The sequence below is a fragment of the Hemitrygon akajei genome, chromosome 1 (assembly GCF_048418815.1).
Source record: "Hemitrygon akajei chromosome 1, sHemAka1.3, whole genome shotgun sequence".
Lineage (NCBI taxonomy): Eukaryota > Metazoa > Chordata > Chondrichthyes > Myliobatiformes > Dasyatidae > Hemitrygon > Hemitrygon akajei.
This window is the reverse complement of record NC_133124.1, coordinates 24,752,246-24,772,623: the sequence shown is the minus strand read 5'-3', so window position 1 is coordinate 24,772,623 and position 20,378 is coordinate 24,752,246. Positions and strand designations below refer to the sequence as shown.

The following is a 20,378-nucleotide window of genomic DNA, read 5'->3' as shown; positions in this document are numbered from 1 at the left end:
TGTACAGTTGCAGCATGATCTCCCTGCTCTTGAATTCAATCCCTCTAGCAATGAAGGCCAACATTCTGTTTGCTTTCTTAATAACCCGTTGTACCTGCAAGCTAACTTTTTGCTATTCATGCTCAAGCACTCCCAAGTCCCTCTGCACAACAGCATGCTGCAATCTTTCACCATTTAAATAATAATCTGCTCTTCTATTATTCCTTACAACTCTCTGCCTTCTATTGGTTAACCAATCCACTATCCATGCTAATACACTTCCTCCAACTCCATGCATCCGTATCTTATTTATAAGTCACTTGTATGGCACCTTATCGGACGCCTTCTGGAAATCCAAGAATATGACATCCACCCGTTCCCTCTATCCACTGGACTCATTATGTCCTCAAAGAACTCCAGTAAGTTTGTCAAACAGGACCTGCCCTTTCTGAATCCAAGCTGTGTCTGTCTAATGGAACCACTCCTTTCTAAATGTTTCACTATTTCTTCCTTAATGACGGCTTCAAGCATTTTTTCAACTACAGATGTTAAGCTAACTGGCCTATAGTTGCCCATCTTTTGCCTACATCCTTTTTTAAAAAGTGGCATGACATTTGCTGTCTTCCAATCCACCGGGACCTGCCCAGAGTCTAGAGAATTTTGGTAAATGATTACCAACGCATCTACTATAACCTCAGCCAATTCCCTCAGCACTCTGGGATTCATCCCATCAGGACCAAGGGACTTATCTACCTTCAGGCCCTCTAGTTTGCTCATCACTATCCTTTAGTGATTCAGATTTTATCGAGGTCCTCACCTCCCATTTCGTCCATAACATCATTCTTTGGCATATTAGACCTATCCTCCACTGTGAAGACCAACACAATATAGTCTTTCAATGCCTCAGCCATTTCCTTATCACCCAATATCAATTTCCCCTTATTGTCTTCCAAGGGACCTACGTTGACTTTAGCCACCCTCTTCTGCTTTATATATTTATAAAAACTTTTGCTATCTGTTTTTATATTTTGTGCTAATTTACTTTCATACTCTATCTTCCCTTTCCTTATTTCTTGTTTAGTTGTTCCTTGTTACTTTTTAAAGTTTTCCCAATCCTCCAGTCTCCCACTGCTCTTTGCGATTTTGTACACATACTCTTTGCGACTTTCTACACATGAGCTTTTAACTTGATACTATCTTTTTTCTCCTTAGTTATCCAAGGCTGGCTCTCTCCCCACACTTACTGTCCTTACTTTTGACTGGAATATTCTTTTGTTGAGCACTGTGAAAAATCTCTTTGAAAGTATTCCACTGTTTCTCAACTGTCCTACCAAATTGCCTGTGCTCCCAATCCATATTAGCCAACTCTTCCCTCATCTTGTTTTAGTCTCCCTTGTTCAAGCATAATACACTAGTTTTAGACCTAACAATTTCATCCTCCAGCTGTATGCAAAATTCAATCATACTATGATCACTCTTTCCAAGAGGATCCCTGACTACAAGATCGTTAATCTTACCTGTCTCATTGTACAGGACTAGATCTAAGATAGTATTTTCCCTTGTAGGTTCACTAACATGCTGCTCAAGAAAGCCATCACGGATGCATTCTATGAAGCCCTCCTCAAGACTTCCTTGACCAACCTGATTCACCCAATCCATGTGGAAGTTAAAATCCCCCTGGACAACTGCCGTTCCATTCTTACAAGCCTCATTTATTTCTTGGTTAATCACCTCTGCCACTGCAATATTATTATTAGGTGGCCTATAGACAACTTCCACCAGTGATTTTTTTCCCTTTACTATTCTTAATTTCTACCCAGATGGACTCAGCATTCTGCTCCATAGATTTTATATCATCTCTCACAATTGCCCTGATCTCATCCTTAACTAAGAGCGCCACCCTACCTCCTCTGCCTTCCTGCCTATCTTTCCATATTACCTGATACCCTTGGATATTTAATTCCCAGTCATCTCCACCTTACAATCAGGTTTCTGTAATGGCCACTAAATCATATGCCTTGGTACTGATCTTCAATCCTCATCATGAAAGACATTCCAGCTAACATCATCAAAGCAGTCTTATAGCATGCAGACGGATTGGTCGGACCAACAGTGGAAGTGGACTGCTTTAACTATGGCGGCCTCTTATTTCAGCTTCTGCCTGTACACGGGTAGAAGAAAGAAGGAGGAATGATCCAACTTCCCAAACTGTGGACAGAGAAGCACTTTGTAAGCGTGGTGGAAGAGCAGTGGTCGAGTATGCTATCTCCCCGTCTGCTCACCTGGATGTGTCGACAGAACTTTGGAGAGACTTTAGACAGAAAAGCTGTATTAACGTCTCCAGCAACAATGGACTGAAAACTGCTAATAACTTGACGGGAACATCTTTTAAGGGAGCACTTAGACCAGTGAAAATAGGCCACGAAAGTGCATGTGACTGACGCTAATTCGAAACTATTCGGTAACAGTCCGTCCCAATTAAGCAGCATAGTGTGTCAAATAAATGTAGGGAATCCTGCCCATTTCCTCCATTGGTATTTTTATTCTTTAAGAATTGACCCAAATAAGCAGCTGCTCTGATTAACAGGTGGCTCAATTAACTGGAATCCACTGTATATAAAATAGAACTGGATAATGCAGCCGTCAGTGGAAGAGAAAAGCTAAAATGCATTTTTCAAAATAAACCTATAAAAGGTAAGGATTAGCTGTTCTAAACTTTTACAAAAACATATTTCTGTAGTAAGTGTGGAGTGATGAAATGCATGGGCTGGATCTTTGTGGAGATTAAACCAACAAGGAATGATCATTTCTATACAAATATGACATGCTCTCCTGTATTAGAAACAAAAGTGACTTTGGTTTACAGAGATTTTTCCTGAGATTCAATGTAAATTAATTCAGAAAGACATTTTATTTCCCATATGAGCTTGGGTCATTCATCAATATGTCTTTTGACATTTATCAGGTAGTTCCACATGTTCTAAACACCCTTAATTATAAATGGAATTAGAATGTATAACATTGTGATTTTCATTCTTTTAAACTTCCGATTATTTAAAAATTGCTGGAAAAATAAGCTAACAACTATTCCAGAACAACACACACTGAGGAACTCAGCAGTACAGGCAGCACCTATGGAGAGAAATAAAGAGCTGACATTTTGGAATGAGACCCTTTGTCAGGAGATAAATAGAGTTGGGACACGTTGGGATCAGTACATTTTGGCCCACTTATGCGACTGCCCCAATTAGCTGAAGTCTCATGGAAGAAATTAAAATGGCATAGAAAAGACAAACTACATTTAACTGAGTGACAAATTTTGTATTTAAATAAAACTACAGCTACACAGTACTGTAGCGGTGCGCTATACGCAGCGCTGAAATAATGACACGGAGTCGGTGAGCTGCAATTGCAAAAGAGGTTTATTCAAACTTTGCAGACTCGCTTTAAAGCCTTCCTGATCCCGCCCTCCCCGGGTGGGAATGCTGTAGGGGGCGCGTATTCACAGTCCCGTCCCACGTGCGGGCTTTTCCCCTTGCTGGTGAAGCAGGCTTGGCGCCCTCTTTGGGACTGGCCTCAATGCCGGCGCTCGCCACTTTGTGAGCCGGTTCGAGTGCGCTGGGAAGTGGGTTGCCACATAACCCCCCCCCACTGACCCCAGAACCGGCAATACACCCCCCAATGTCCACAGTCTGGGTCGGACTCTGTTTGGGAGGTCGGCCTCTGCGCTGCGATGCCTGAATCTCGACCGGCTGCGCCAAGTCCACATGGGCCGGTTTGAGTCGGTCCACCGTGAAAACCTCCTCTTTCCCCCCAAAGTCCAGCACGAATGAGGACCCGTTGTTTCTGATCACCGTAAACGGCCCCTCGTAGGGCCGCTGTAGCGCTGCCCGGTGTCTGCCCCGTCGTTCAAAAACAAACTTACAGTTTTGCAGGTCTTTGGGTACGCAGGTCGGGTTCTGTCCATGCTGTGAAGTGGGTATGGGGGCCAGGTTACTGAGCCTCTCGCGTAGTCTGCCCAGGACTGCTGCGGGTTCTTCCTCTTGCCCCCGTGGGGCTGGTATGAACTCTTCTGGGACGACCAGGGGTGCGGCGTACACCAACTCGGCCGACGAGGTGTGCAGATCTTCTTTGGGCGCCGTGCGGATTCCGAGCAGGACCCAGGGAAGCTCGTCCACCCAGTTAGGCCCTTTGAGGCGGGCCATGAGAGCCGACTTCAGGTGATGGTGGAAACGCTCAACTAGTCCGTTCGACTGTGGGTGGTAGGCAGTTACATGGTGCAGCTGTGTCCCCAAAAGGCTGGCCATGGCTCACAACAGGCTGGAGGTGAACTGGGCGCCTCTGTTGGAGGTAATGTGGGCCGGTACACCAAAGCGAGATACCCAGGTGGCAATCAGTGCTGGGGCGCAAGATTCGGAGGTGGTGTCGGTGAGCGGGACCACCTCTGGCCATCTTGTGAACCAGTCCACGATAGTCAGGAGGTGCCGCGCTCCTCGTGACACTGGCAGGGGGCCCACGATACCCACATGAATGTGGTCGAAACGCCGGTGGGTGGGTTGGAACTGCTGCGGCAGGGCTTTGGTGTGCCACTGCACCTTGGCTGTTTGGCAGTGCATGTACGTTTTGGCCCATTCACTGACCTGCTTGCAGAGTCCGTGCCAAACAAACCTGTTGGCTACCATCCAGACGGTTGTCCTGATGGAGGGGTGCGCTAAGTTGTGAATGGAGTTGAAAACGCGCCGCCACCAGAACGACGGGGTGGTGTTGGCTAGTGGTGATGTCACAGAGTAGGGTCCTCTCACCTGGGCCTACGGGGAGGTCCTGGAGCTGCAAACCGGAGACTGCAGTTCTGTAACTAGGGATCTCCTCGTCTGCCTGCTGCACCTCCACCAGTGCTTCATAGTCTACCCCCGGGACAGGGCTTGGATGTTAGGGCGGGAGAGGGCGTCCGCCACGACATTGTCCTTTCCCGAGACATGCCGGACATCCGTCGTGTATTCGGAGACATAGGACAGATGTCGCTGCTGGTGGGATGACCAGGGGCCGGATGCTTTCGTGAATGCAAAGATAAGCGGTTTGTGGTCCGTGAACGTGGTGAAGGGCCTACCTTCTAAGAAGTACCTGAAATACCGGATTGCCAGGAATAGTGCCAACAGTTCCCAGTCGAAAGCACTGTATTTGAGCTCGGGTGGTCGCAGGTGTTTGCTGAAAAACGCCAGTGGTTGCCAGCGACCCTTGATGAGTTGTTCCAGCACTCCACGGACTGCCGTGTTAGATGCATCCACTGTGAGGGCAGTAGGGACGTCCGTTCTGGGGTGCACTAGCATCGCAGCGTTCGCCAAGGCTTCTTTGGTTTTAATGAAAGCGGCGGCGGACTCCTCGTCCCAGGTAATGTCCTTGCCCTTACCCGACATCAGGGCGAACAGGGGGCGCATGATTCGGGCAGCTGAAGGGAGGAAGCGGTGGTAGAAATTTACCATACCCACGAATTCCTGAAGGCCTTTGATTGTGTTGGGTCGGGGGAAATGGCGGACTGCATCTACCTTGGTGGGCAGAGGGGTTGCCCCATCTTTAGTAATCCTGTGGCCCAGGAAGTTGATGGTGTCAAGCCCGAACTGGCATTTGGCCGGGTTGATTGTCAGGCCGTATTCACTCAGTCGGGGGTAGAGTTGACGGAGGTGGGACAGATGCTCCTGACGACTGCTGCTGGCTATGAGGATGTCATCCAAATAGATGAAAGCGAAGTCCAGGTCGCATCCCACCACGTCCATTAACCGCTGAAACATCTGTGCGGCATTCTTTTGGCCGAACGGCATGCGGAAGAACTCGAAAAGGCCAAAAGGGATGATAAGAGCCGTTTTGGGGACATCGTCCGGATGCATCAGAATTTGATGGTATCCCCGGACGAGGTCTACCTTGGAGAAGATCCGTGCGCCATGCAGGTTTGTTGCAAAGTCCTGAATGTGTGGCACAGGGTAGCGGTCCGGTGTTGTAGCTTCGTTCAGCCTGCGGTAGTCGCCGCATGGTCTCCAGCCCCCTGTTGCTTTGGGCACCATGTGCAGGGGGGAGGCCCATGGGCTGTTGGACCGCCGTATGATCCCCAATTCCTCCATCCTCTTGAACTCCTCCTTCGCCAGCCGGAGCTTGTCCGGGGGAAGCCGCCGAGCATGGGCGTGGAGGGGTGGTCCCTGGGTCAGGATGTGGTGCTGTACGCCGTGTCTGGGCATGGCTGCTGTGAACTGTGGTGCCAGAACTGATGGGAAATCTGCCAGGACTCTGGTAAAGTCGTTGTCGGACAGCGTGATGGAGTCTAGGTGTGGGGCCGGCAACTGGGCTTCACCCAGGGAGAACGTTTGAAAGGTCTCGGCGTGGACTAGTCTCTTCCTGGGCAAGTCGACCAGTAGGCTGTGAGCTCGCAAAAAATCCGCTCCCAGGAGCGGTTGGGCTACGGTGGCCAGTGTGAAGTCCCACGTGAACTGGCTGGAGCCGAACTGTAGCCGCACCGTACGGGTGCCATAGGTCCTTACTGTGCTGCCATTTGTGGCCGTCAGGGTGGGATCCTGTTCTCTGTTGTGGGTGTCGTAACTCGTCAGAGGTAAGACGCTGATCTCGGCTCCGGTGTTGACCAAAAAACGGCGTCCCGACTGCTTGTCCCAGACATACAGGAGGCTATCCCGATGGCCAGCCGCCATAGCCATCAGCGGCGGTTGGCCCTGGCGTTTCCCGGGAACTTGCAGGGTGGGCTACAGCAGCGGGCTTCTGCGCCCCACCGCTGGTGGTAGAAGCACCATTGTTCGTTGGTCTCCTCACCCCTGCCTCTGGGGTTAGCGGGCTCTGCGGACGGGCCTGGTCTGGTTTGTTGCTGGGAATGTGGCCTGGTGATCTGTGTGATGGATGCCCCACTCTCCTTCTTGGCTTTCCACAGCACGTGCATCCGGGCCGCCACCTTCCGGGGGTCGCTGAAATCCGCGTCGGACAGCAGCAGGCGTATGTCCTCGGGCAGCTGCTCCAGGAATGCCTGCTCAAACGTGAGGCAGGGCTTGTGACCTCCGGCCAGGGACAGCATCTCGTTCATCAAAGCCGATAGTGGCCTGTCCCCCAAACCATCCAGGTGCAGTAAGCGGACAGCTCGCTCGCGCCGTGCGAGTCTGAAAGTCCTTAAGAGCAAGGCTTTGAATTCTGTGTATTCGCCGTCCTCCGGGGGCGACTGTATGAACTCCTCAACCTGGGGCGCTGTTTCCTGGTCGAGGGAGCTCACCACGTAGTAGTAACGTGTGTCCTCCGAGGTTATCTGCCGAATGTGGAATTGGGCTTCTGCTTGCTGGAACCATAGGTGAGGTCATAGCGTCCAGAAGCTTGGCAGTTTTAACGAAACTGCATGAACAGATGCGGTGTCATTCATCTCCAGTCCAAATATCGTTTGGGCCGTCAGGGTCATCAATTGTAGCGGTGCGCTACACGCAGCGCTGAAATAACGACATGGAGTCGGCGAGCTACAGTTGCAAAAGAGGTTTATTCAAACTTTGCGGCCTCGTTTTAAAGCCTTCCTGATCCCGCCCTCCCCGGGCGGGAATGCTGTAGGGAGCGCGTATTCACAGTCCTGTCCCGCGCGTGGGCTTTTCCCCTTGCTGGTGAAGCAGGCTTGGTGCCCTCTTTGGGACCGGCCTCAATGCTGGCGCGCGCCGCTTTGTGAGCCGGTTCGAGTGCGCTGGGAAGTGGGTCGCCGCAGTACTATAAAACTGTGTATTAATTCAATACCCCCACATTCTTTTGATTGAACGTAAATTGAATTGAATTGAAACACAGAAACAAAGAAATCTACAGCACATTACAGGCCCTTTGGCCCACAATGTTGTGCTGGCCATGTAACCTACTTTAGAAGCTGCCAAGAATTTCCCTACCACATAGTCCTCTATTTTTCTAAACCATGTACCGAAGAAACTCTTAAAAGACCACAGTGCATCCACTTCTATCACCCTTGCCGACAGGTCATTCCACACACCCACCACTCTCTGTGTGAAAATCCTAACTCTGACATCCCCCCTGTACCTACTTCCAAGCACCTTAAAACCATGACCCTCATGTTAGCCATTTCAGCTCTGGGAAAAAGCCTCTTGACTATCCACACAATCAATGCCTCTCATCATCTTATACACCTCTATCAGATCACCTTTCATCCTCTGTCACTCCAAAGAGAAAAGGCTGAGTTCACTGAACCTATTCTCATAAGGCATGCTCCCCAATCCAGGCAAGAAGCTTGTAAAATCTCTGTGCTCTATAGTATCCACATCCTTCCTGTAATGAGGTGACCAGAAGGGAACACAGTGCTCCAACTGGGGTCTAACTAAGGTTTTATATAGCTGTAACATCACCTCACGGCTTTTGAACTCAATCCCGCAGTTGATGAAGGCCAGCACACCGTATGCCTTCTTAACAACACCGTCAACCTGTGTAACAGCTTTGAGTGTCCTACGGACATGGACCCCAGGATCTTGCTGATCCTCCACACTGCCAATAGTCTTACCAGTAATATTATATTCTGTCTTCAAATTTGACCTACCAAAATGAACCACTTTACACTTATCTGGGTTGAACTCCATTTGCCACTTCTCAGCCCAGTTCTGCATCCTATCAATGTCCTGCTTTAACCTCTGACAGCCCTACAGACTATCCACAACATTCCCAACTTTCGTGTCATCAGCAAACTTACTAGCCCACTCTTCTACTTCCTCATCCAGGTCACAAAGAGGAGGGGTCGTAAACAGATCTCTGCGGAGACACCACTGGTCACCATCCTCCATTCAGAATATGAACCATCTACAGCCACCTGGTGATGGCCTAGTGGAAGAAGCTATGCCAGAGCCCGTTGGTCCTGGCTTTAATGCTGTGGTACCATTTCCCAGATGGAAGCAGCTGGAACAGTTTGTGGTTGGGGTGACTCAGGTCCCCAATGAAACTTCAGGTCCTTTTTCTGTACCTGTCGCTGAGAAAGTCTTGAATAGTGGGAAGTTCACATCCGCAGATGCGCTGGGCTGTCTGCACCACTCTCTGCAGAGTCCTGCGATTGAGGGAAGTACAGTTCCCATACTGGGCAGTGATACAGCCAGTCAGTATGCTCTTAGTTGTGCCTCCGTAGAAAGTTCTTACGATTTGGGAACTTCTTCAACCGTCTGAGATGAAAGAGAAGCTGTTGTACTTTTTGCACCACACAGCCGGTATGTACAGACCAAGTGAAATCCTCGGTGATGTGTTTCCCAGGGAAAGCCTGTTCACCCTCTCAACCCCAGATCCATTGATGTCAATAGGGGAGAGCCTGCCTCCGTTTCTCCTGTAGTCCACAACCAGCTCCTTTGTTTTTGTGACATCGAGGGAGAGGTTGTTTTCTTGACACCACTGTGTCAGAGTGATGACTTCTCTGTAGGCTGCCTCGTTATTATTTGAGAAAAGGCCAATCAATGTAGTATCGTTAGCAATTTTAAGTAGCTGATTGGAGCTGTGGGTGGCGACATAGTCATTGGTGTACAAAGAGTAAAGGAGGGGGCTTAGGACACTGCCTTGGTGGGCTCCTGTGTTATAAATGAACAAAATCAGTGCAGAAAATGGATTGCCTTCATACAATGCTATTGATGATTGCATGCTTCAAATATTCATTTTTATTATAACATTCATCTGATTGTCGATACCTTCAGATTCTTCGTAGTTCCTAACTTGTGTAGTAGTGAAATAGTTTATTTTTCACTACCAGCTGTTCCGGGCATCTCCAGACCTGAATGCTTGAAACTGCAGTGAGCAAAATAGTTCTGAGTTGTCTTACTGCTTAGTTCTCACCAACTATCAGTGACAAAAATCTCAGCTTTCTGAACACAGACACAAGCGACTGACGCTATTTAAAAACTCTTCACTCCCAGCATGGTGTAGTCTCCAATGGCCACAAAGGTGCATGCATCTGTCACTAGTTAGATTAGATTAGATTCAGCTTTATTGTCATTGTGCCGAGTACAGATACAAGGCCAATGAAATGCAGTTAGCATCTGACCAGAAATGCAAAGAATATTGTTATTTACAAACTGTTTGGAAGCAGTTTTCTGTCCAAATTAAGTGGCATAGTGTCCCAAATAAACCAAGGGAATCCCTGCTATTTTCTCAATTCGTTTTTGTTCTTTAAGAGTTGTCCCAAATAAGCAGCTCCCCGATTAACCGTTGGCCCAATTAACTGGAATTCACTGTATTCCAAATTGCAGCAATTGCATCCCATAAGCAAATTAAAAATCTATTTCAGAAACTATATATTGATGTCCCCATCTGTATCAAAGGTTAATCCATACAGGGGTACAGCATTGTGAAGCCTAGTTGTTCTCAATAATGCTCTTTGAAATATTCAGTAATATTTTCTTGAGTTTAACTTAGTGTGGAAAGACTGTTGTTTTCCAGATTAACTCCTCTCTCATTCACCAATACATTTTCTTGTCATCAGGTTACACACTTTGAATTTTCTGTCAATAAAACCTTGCTTCTTATTAAATGACTAGTATGTTTTATTACCTGTTCTGTTGTTTGGTCCTTTTGCGTTGAATGAATGATAATACTGATTTATTGTCAGTGGGCCCCTCATCATCCTGTGGTTCTATTTTGACCTTGAGCTGGTTCTGTTCAGCTAAAGGGCAACCTGAGAGTCGGTGGTGTGCCGTGTATTTTCCAGTTATGTGGCCAGACCCATTACAACCGGGAGTAGGACATTTTCTGTAACATATGAAACAAGAAAGATTCAACAAGCTTTCCAACAAAATCTATGTAATAACAAGCTCTTGAAACACCAATTTCAACCATTTGACTGACCACATCTGTAAGAAGAAGGTGAGCATTGATTTCATTGGAGAATGGAATTTTTTGTATTTCAAGCCTGGTGCCAACATTGGACATTTATATAGGCTCCAAAGACATCCACATTCTCAATGATGGTTCAAGACTACACAGAAGTGCTAAATACAAGTTGTTTAAAAATCGTCTTTAATTCCAAGGACGTTGGGCACATATGCAGTGCCTATAAAAATATTCACCCCCTAGGAAGTTTTTACATTTTATTGTTGTACAACATTGAAACACAGTGGATTTAATTTGAAACAAGAGAAAATCTGCAGATGCTGGAAATCCAGGCAACACACACAAAATGCTGGAGGAACTTAACAGGCCAGCAGCATCTACGGAAAAGAGTACAGTTGACAATTCAGGTCAAGACCCTTTGGCCAGACTGGAGGAAAATGGTGAGGAGTAGATGTAAAAGGTGGGAAAGGGGTGAGAGAAAAACACAAGGTGATAGATGAAACCTGGAGGGGGAGGGATGAAATAAAGAGCTGGGAAGTTTTATGGTGAAAAAGATACAGGGCTGGAGAAGGGGGAGTCTGATAGGAGAGGACAGAAGGCCATGGAAGAAAAGAAAGGTGGGGGGGGGGGAGCACCAGAGGGAAGCAATGGGTGGGCAAGGAGATAAGCTGAGGGAGGGAAAAGGGGATGGGGAATGGTGAGGGGGGGCATTACCAGAAGTTTGAGAAATTGATGTTAATGCCATCATGTTGGAGGCTACCCAGATGGAATACAATGTGTTGTTTCTTAATTTGGATTTTTTGACACTGATCAACAGAAACGACTCATTTGTGTTAAAGTGAAAACACATTTCTACAAATTGGTCTACATTTATTACAATTATTAAACACAAAATAACTGATTGCATAATTACTCACCCCCTTCAAGTCAGTATTTAGTAGATACACCTTTGGCAGCAATTACAGCCTTGAGTCTGTGTGGATAGGTCTCTATCAGCTTTGCACATCTGGACACTGCAATTTTTCCCCATTCTTCTTTACAAAACTGCTCAAACTCTGTCAGATTGCATGGGGATTGTTGTGAACAACCCTTTTCAAATCCAGCCACAAATTCTCAATTGGATTCACGTCTGGACGCTGACTTGTCCATTCCAGGACATTAGCTTTGTTGTTTTTAAGCCATTCCTCTGTAGCTTTAGCTTTATGCTTGGGATCATTGTCTTGCTGGAAGACAAATCTCCCAAGTTGTAGTTCTCGTGCAGACTGCATCAGGCTTTCCTCCAGGATTTCCCTGCATTTTGCTGTATTCATTTTACCCTCCACCTTCACAAGCCTCCCAGAGCCTGCTGCAGTGAAGCATCCCCACAGCATGATGCAGCCATCGCTATGCTTCACGGTAGGGATGGTGTGTTTTTGATGATGTGCGGTGTTTGGCTTATGCCAATCATAGCATTTGGCCTGATGGCCAAAAAGCACAATTTTGGCTTCATCAGACCCAAGAATTTTCTTCCACCTAGCTTCAGAGTCCCCACATGTCATCTGGCAAACTCCAGTAGAGATTTCATGTGAGTTTTTTTTCTACAATGGCTGTCCCTTTGCCACTGTTCCATAAAGATGCAACTAGTGAAGCACCGGGCAACAGTTGTTGTATGTGCAGTCACTCCCATCTCAGCCACTGAAGCTTGTAACTCCTCCAGAGTTATCATAGGTCTCTAGATGGCCTCCCCCACTCGTCTCCTTCTTGCACGGTCACACAGTTTTTGAGGACAGCCTGCTTTAGACAGATTTAGAGCACATTTCCATTTCTTGATGATTGATTTAACTGTGTTCTAAGGGATATTCAGTTACTTGGAAATTTTCTTGTATCTATCTCCTGACTCGTGCTTTTTAATAGCCTTTTACCGGAGTTGCTTGGAGTGTTCTTTTGTCTTCATTGTTTAGTTTTTGTCAGGATACTGACTCACCAGCAGTTGGACCTTCTTCTTCTGACTTTTAATGGCAGTTGGCAGTCCAACTTAAAGGTGCATTACTGCCACCAAATGGACTGGAGTGTATTGTAGAGTTGGAAAATTAAACCCCTATTAGTTTTTACCAAATGAAAACTAAATTGATGGCAGAATATAGTATTAATAGTAAGACTCTTGGCAGTGTGGAGTATCAGAGGGATCTTCAGATCCAAGTCCATAGGACGCTCAAAGCAGCTGTGCAGGTTGACTCTGTGGTTAAGAAGGCATATGGTGTATTGACCTTCATCAATCATGGAATTGAATTTAGGAGCCGAGAGGTAATGTTGCAGCTATATAGGACCCTGGTCAGACCCCACTTGGAGTACTGTGCTCAGTTCTGGTCGCCTCACTATAGGAAGGATGTTGAAGCCATAGAAAGACTGCAGAGGAGATTTACAAGGATGTTGCCTGGATTGGGGAGCATGCCTTATGAGAATAGGTTGAGTGAACTCGGCCTTTTCTTCTTGGAGTGACGGAGGATGAGAGGTGACCTGATAGAGGAGTACAAGATGATGAGTGGCATTGATCTTGTGGATAGTCAGAGGCTTTTTCCCAGGGCTGAAATGGTTACCACAAGAGGACACAGGTTTAAGGTGCTGGGGAGTAGATATAGAGGAAATGTCAGGGGTAACTCTTGGTAAGAGTGGTGAGTGCGTGGAATGGGCTGCTGGCAACAATGGTGGAGGCGGATACGATAGGGTCTTTTAAGAGGCTTTTAGATAGGTACATGGAGCTTAGTAAAATAGAGGGCCAAAGGTAAGCCTAATAATTTCTAAGGTAGGGACGTGTTTGGCACAATTTTGTGGGCCGAAGGGCCTATATTGTGCCGTAAGATTCTATGTTTCTAAGTTAGCCCAAAAATCCCCATAGATTGTAAATAAACAAAGGCAATATTGTGAAATAAATTAAAATCACTTCCATAACTTAGTAAAGTTTTTAAAACTTCCTGAGGAGACTGAGGTCCTTTAACATCTGCTGGACGATGCTGAGGTTGTTCTACGAGGCTGTGGTGGCCAGTGCTATCATGTTTGCTGTTGTGTGCTGGGGCAGCAGGTTGAGGGTAGCAGACATCAACAGAATCAACAAACTCATTCGTAAGGCCAGTGATGTTGTTGGTGTGGAACTGGACTCTCTGACAGTGGTATCTGAAAAGAGAATGCTGTCAAAGTTGCATGCCATCTTGGACAATGTCTCCCATCCACTCCATAATGTACTGGTTAGGCACAGGGGTACGTTCAGCCAGAGACTCATTCCACCGAGATGCAACACTGAGTGTCATAGGAAGTCATTCCTACCTGTGGCCATCAAACTTTACAACTCCTCCCTTGGAGTGTCAGACACCCTGAGCCAATAGGCTGGTCCTGGACTTATCTCCACTTGGAATAATTTACTTATTATTATTTAATTATTTATGGTTTTATATTGCTATATTTCTACACTATTCTTGGTTGGTGCGACTGTAATGAAACCCAATTTCCCTCGGGATCAAAAAAGTATGTCTGTCTGTCTGTCTGTCAAAAGAAAACTATCCACCCCTAAAGATAGTAGTGCAGCCTACACTTGCTCCCTTTCAAACATATGCTTCACGTTGTAAAAGAATGTGTTCAACTGTTTCATCTTGACGACAAAACCTAACATCCCAGAGTGACATTTTCGGACAAGATATAAAGAATAATTAAGCATATGCATAATTCTATGTCAAGTCAATATAATTCCTTCCCTTCTTGTTTTATCCCTTTCTCCCATAAATCTAACAGTTTCATGTAATCTGTAAAGGTGTCACCCCTTATGCCAATTAACCTACAAGTCTTGCCATAATTCTTAGCCCTGCCAACCGCTCATCTTCGGATTTGCTAAGTACAAGGTCTATATCCACAGATGAACTCTTAACAGCTTTTTTTGCACGATCAACCTGTTCACTCCCCTCAACACCTCGATGTGCAGGGACCCATAAGAAGCAGATATGTAAACCAATACTTTGAATATGAAATAAAGCTTGAAGAGCTTCCAGCAGTAAATCTGATCCAAGCAGTTAGACTTCCAGATACAGGTGTATTTTTACCACCATCAATTGAAACACCTTGACTGCCCGTCGGTGATCTGCATTCTAAAATTAATTGGCTGCACCAGTGTTGATTTGGTATGTTATATTAAAGGGGGTGAATTCTTATGGAATCAATTATTTTGTGTTTTATATTTGTAGTTAATTAGATCATTTTGCCGAGATCTGTTTTCACTTTGAGTATTTTTCTGTTAATCCATGTCAAAAAAGCCAAATGAAATCCACTGTGATTCAATGTTGTAAAATAATAAAACATGAAAAATTCCAAGGGGTAGTATACTTCTCATAGGCACTGTATATAGATGTATGTAAAATTACAATGGTACTGAGCAAAGATCTTAGGCACATATATATATGGCTAGGAGGCCGAAGACTTTGGCACAGTGCCCTACTAATTTTATGTAGCGCACTGCACAGCTGCCACAAAAAAAAACAAATGTCATGGCATATGTGAATGATGATAACCCTGATTCTGATATGGGTCTCTTCTGTGGACTGAGAATTGGAAGGGGGCAGGGAGAGGGGAATCATGGTTGGTAAAAGGGAGGATGGAAGGGAGGTGGGGAAGGGAGGAGGGAAGCACCAGAGAGACATTTTGTAATGATCAATAAGCCAACTGTTTGGAATTAATGTCTTTGCCTGGTGTCTCAGGGCTGGGTATGTCTGTACTCGGACCATCCCCCACCCCGGCATTCCTTCTCTGCCATCTGTCCCAAACCCCTCCTGCAGCATTCCATCCTCACCGTTCCCAACATCCTTTGCTCCTGCCAGATTTACAAACTCACTCTCCACTCCATGTTGAAGAACACAGTATTGTGCAGAAGCCTTAAGCACCCTCGCTCTCTCTTTCTCTCTCTCTCTCTCTCTCTCTCTCTATATATATATATATATATATATATATATATATATATATATATATATATATACCTAAGACCCTTGCACAGCACTGTAAAAGAATGATCTGTCTTGAGCTCCTGTCATAAAATCCAGTTATCATCCTATTAGATTGGCTCTACGTAGCATCAAGAAACAGCTGAGCACAATAAATCACTATGAGCTACAATAATATATACAATAAGCAATGCAAAAGAGGAATAATGAGATGGTGTTCATGAATTAATGAACTGTTCAGATATCTGATGGCTGAGGGGAAGATACTCTTCCTAAGTATGTTTGGAAACACAGCAAAGGCTGTTTGAAGTCCCTGTATGGTGGGAATCGAAGAGATGAAAAGAAGAGTGTTGTATCACCCACAGTTGCAATGGAAGGTGCTTTAAGATGGTGGCTGATGGGAATGGAAAAGTGCACCAGGGAGTCACAAAGGAAATAGCTGAAAAGAGAGGAGAAAATGTCTGTTTTAAAAAAAAATTCACTCAGATGCTGTGGAAACACCCTGAGTGCTCAGCAGGAGAGTTACCAGCTGCAGATGACTTAGTCTTTGCTCTGTTTAGGTATCAATGGCTTTGATGTGTTTAGATCCGATTCAAAGCAGCCTGTGGTTCTTCAAAAGCAATCTAAGCCAAAAAGCCACAACAAATGGATGACATTCAGCTTTGGTAGGCAAGTACCAAGAAACTTCCTACCACACAAGACTCAGACAACTTCCGACAAAACTACCTATTCTTCACATGTTATGAATACACTGTAGCTAAAGGAACAAGTCACAGAGCACAGAAAATTACATTAAAATATGGTAACTGGAACAGTTTTACCTTGTGTCATTAACACTTCCCTCTGGCTTCCCATTTGAACCATTACTCTCAAGACGTTTAGTTCTTGGGACAAAAGGAATAGGAACAAGAGTCATCTGTTTCTCTCCTCCTAATCTGTCATGAATTATTGACTCCTTCTTCATGTTGAGCTCTGAATAGGGGCATCCAAAGGCACTAGATTCGCAAAAGAACGGACAATATTGTGTTACTTATTGTTTAACTTTCACAGTAACGCAAATTATTCGTCATCCATTTCTCTGAAAAACTAAGCGCAATTCCCACATGAACAGATCAATTACAAAATCTGAAGTGTGAAAAATAACTTCCTATTTAAGAACAAAATCACCTGAAGGTAATCTGAAAAGAGATCAGTTGAAGGTAATTATGCTACGATGCTGTGGATGCCAATTTAAAGAATGAGCAGATCTGGAGGATAAGGACAAAAGAAGAAAGCTTCTTTTATTAAAAGGACATTAGGAAGGAAGATTACTCTTTTTGATATATTACTGATATGAGCTTTTAGTTCCAGAATCTACATCTGTTGGTTGCAGTAGTGTGATGTGAGTTCATGCTTAAATCATTAATCCGAGTCCATGGAGTATTAGGCTCACCACTTAACAACCATGCGATGGTCCCTGAAGTTTTCTAAAGGCTGTTAATAAACTTGATCACTTCACATGATACGGTCTTACAATATCTGTCTCTTTAAATACTGGCAACACTTATTAACTTTTTTAACACTTGGGGGTGGCACAGTACCGAAGTGGTTAGCACGACGCTTTACAGTACCAGCGATCGGGGTTCAATTCCCGCTGCTGCCTGTAAGGAGTTTGTATGTTCTCCCCGTGACCCCGTGGGTTTCCTCCAGGCGCTCCTGTTTCCTGTCAGCTGGGAGGTTAATTGGTCATTGTAAATAGTCCCATGGTTAAGCTAAGATTAAGTTGGAGGATTGCTGGGCGGCATGGCTCCAAGAGCTGGAAGGGTCTAACCTGCACTGTATGTTCATAAATAAATAACAAAATCATTTCTGATCAGTTCCTTGAATAAAGAAGGCAGGTGAAAAATTTCCAAATGAATTTCGAATATGGTGCCATAACAGACACCTCTTGATGGTCGTTCAATGATTATTACCAAATTAGCAATCCAGAGGTGTGGATCAACAATACAGAGTGGATGGTTTAACTACAATTTCACCCACTTATAGTTAATAATCTTCTATTTTAGAGGGGAAAACGTCTTTGTAATGATGCCCATGAACCTACTGGATGGTCATAAAATTTCATGAATATTCTCTTGACTTCTTGAGGACTATCAGGTATAAACAAGGGATAATGACCTTGTCAGTGCTGCTTGGATTCCAAAAAAAAAGTATGAAAAGAAGCACTAATGAATTAGTGGGAATTTTACAAGTGGCCAAAGTCAAAGGAACTAAACATTGAAATGTGGAGAAATTTTGCAGCCGGGACAGAATACAAAGAGAGACAAATATACTTACAAACTGTAGAAAGGAAATTAGACATGAGGATGATTCTATTTTAGATTCAAGCCTAAGAATGTAAAGGTTGTGAACACAGCAAAATATAAAGCTAGGTAGCCTATTCTGCATCAGCACCGGTGGTGGATCTATTCCATAAACTATGCAAATCAGCAGCCGAACTGTACATTGTAACCAATGTTTCAAACCCCTCCACCCCCATATTCACCACTTGACTGAGTCGGTTAGTTGGCTCTAATGCGATCCTGAAGGACTTGGCTATTAAATCTGGGTCTGTAGCAAGTAGAACTCTGTCATGGAACCCAACCCTGGCTACCAAAGGAGAAGGGTTGGGCATGGGGCTAGCGACCCCATCCTGTAAAAACCCAGCTCTACAGAAATGCTAATAGAAGCTCCAAAGACCACATCTCTGGGAGAGGAAGGATCTTCAATAGGCTTCATCTTGAAACACTGAAAGACAGGCCCAGGACAAAGGACTCTGGCAAGCTTCTTCTGGTGGACTATGCCCCAGTAGGGGTGGTGGACAGCATCAGGTAGTGCATGAAGATTAAATCTACTTTCTCTCATCCTCATCAATCTGCCTGCTGCAGGTGCAAATTCCCATGATGGTGCAGCCAGCAGTAACCATAACAAAATCCTTGAGAAAATCAATACCTGCCTTAAACTGAGGAAACTATCACAGTGTCTGTGACACAGCTATCCTGTGAACGGATTTTGACAACTCAACATAGAATATTCAAGAGGCATTGTTGTCCATCATAATAAACAAACTACTCTACTATCATATGCAATCTCATGGACCGGAATATCTCAATTTGACTTTCATTGACTGTCCTTGGTATAGAATGATTTTTTAAATTCCATAAGCAAGTTATTTTTATGGCCTTTTGGACTCTGGAGGAAGGGCCTGATAAAATCAGCTTAAGACTCATACTGTAACTCACCAAGAATCATTTTATTAACGACATACAGTTGTCTTTGTTGGTCTACACGTAACATATTTCAGTATGCCCTCGTTAGAGATTATTTTTAGATCACATCATACATAAAACAGTTGCTTTGCCTTTTGGACAGTTTTACATTTGATGAAGATGGTAAAAATGCAACATTCAAACAGTGAAATGAATATTTTTTGCAGGTTTCTAGCTGTGCTGGTGACCTTTCTATAAATAAATAAGAGAGGTGTTGCAATTCCAGTTAAACTGGCAGAGCAAAGACAGCATAAGATAGTCCTAACTAGTTTTCCAATCAGCAGTATTACTTCTAATTTAAAACTCCAGATTTAACAACTTTACACATATCATAACACTCAAGAACTTCTTTTTACGAGAAACTTCACTTCAATGTTCAGCCGTGTTTTTTTTCCCTACAAAATAACTGCCTGCCAAGTAATAAGTGAACTTGCACAGGTTACAGAAACAGACTAAAAGATTATCTGAGATCCAAAGACAATCAAATTAATGTGAAATTTGAGGGATAAATTTAAGGGATAGTTGTTTGAATCAACCCTGCTGTACAGCTGTGACCAACGTGAATAAGATCAATGCTTTCAGTTGCTCGTGCTGGGGGATTATATTGTAGAGATAGGCTTTGAAGTTTACCCCAATGAACATCAGCACGATGAAAACATGATTTGTCCTTCACATTGCAATAAAGAATGAATGGTATCATTGCAAGGAGATAACGGGCAACCAGCTGCAACAGCTCACTGCAGCTTGAAAGATGAACAAATGCCATGGACTCCTTTTTTTAAACTGAACAGAAACCATAGCAACAGTTGCACAGAAGTTGAAGCTTTGCACTTCAGAGATAAAACAAACACCATCTGAAACATATTGCCTGCGACAGCATTTAAACCTACTTTAGCTTGCAGGGTTAACAGCCTAGAATCATTCAATATTTCGGAATTTAATCCAATAACCATTACTTGATTTATGGAGACCTATATAAATAAGATATCCAATGGTATTTCATAAGAATAATAAGACCTCAACGTTAAGAATAAAATGCCAGGTGCAGGAGTAAGATGGTGACTTAAAAGTTGAATAGCTGAAATTGACAATTGTGTTTCTGGGAAAACTTCAATCGTGGAAAATTCCGTGTCACTTCACAGAGAAATGTGGCAAGTTATTGACATATTTTGATTGTGCTCCTACAGTGCAAACAGTATCTGATTTTGAATGTTGTGGGTTGCTCTGTTTCTCTCCCAGGTGTTAAGAAACTTGCCAAAGACAGGGGATGGGAGATTGCTTGCTGGCTGTTCCACTGCTTCTTGCAATTTAGATAGGAGAAGAAGCAGGGGTT

The 20,378-nt window shown here is 44.6% G+C and overlaps 1 protein-coding gene across 7 annotated transcripts in view; it reads right to left on the bottom strand.

Moving 5' to 3' along the window:
• Window positions 1–20,378, bottom strand: part of LOC140724770 (lethal(3)malignant brain tumor-like protein 4) — a 403,124-nt gene that overhangs the window by 129,930 nt on the left and 252,816 nt on the right. For 6 of the 7 annotated variants that reach the window (XM_073039328.1, XM_073039353.1, XM_073039381.1 and 3 more), the window contains 2 exons: window positions 16,580–16,753; window positions 10,522–10,719 (listed from right to left, as the gene is read on the bottom strand). In XM_073039328.1, coding sequence (XP_072895429.1) covers window positions 10,522–10,719; window positions 16,580–16,753 — 372 coding nt within the window. The remainder of the gene's footprint in view (window positions 1–10,521; window positions 10,720–16,579; window positions 16,754–20,378) is intronic. The other variant, XM_073039363.1, reaches the window with a different exon arrangement.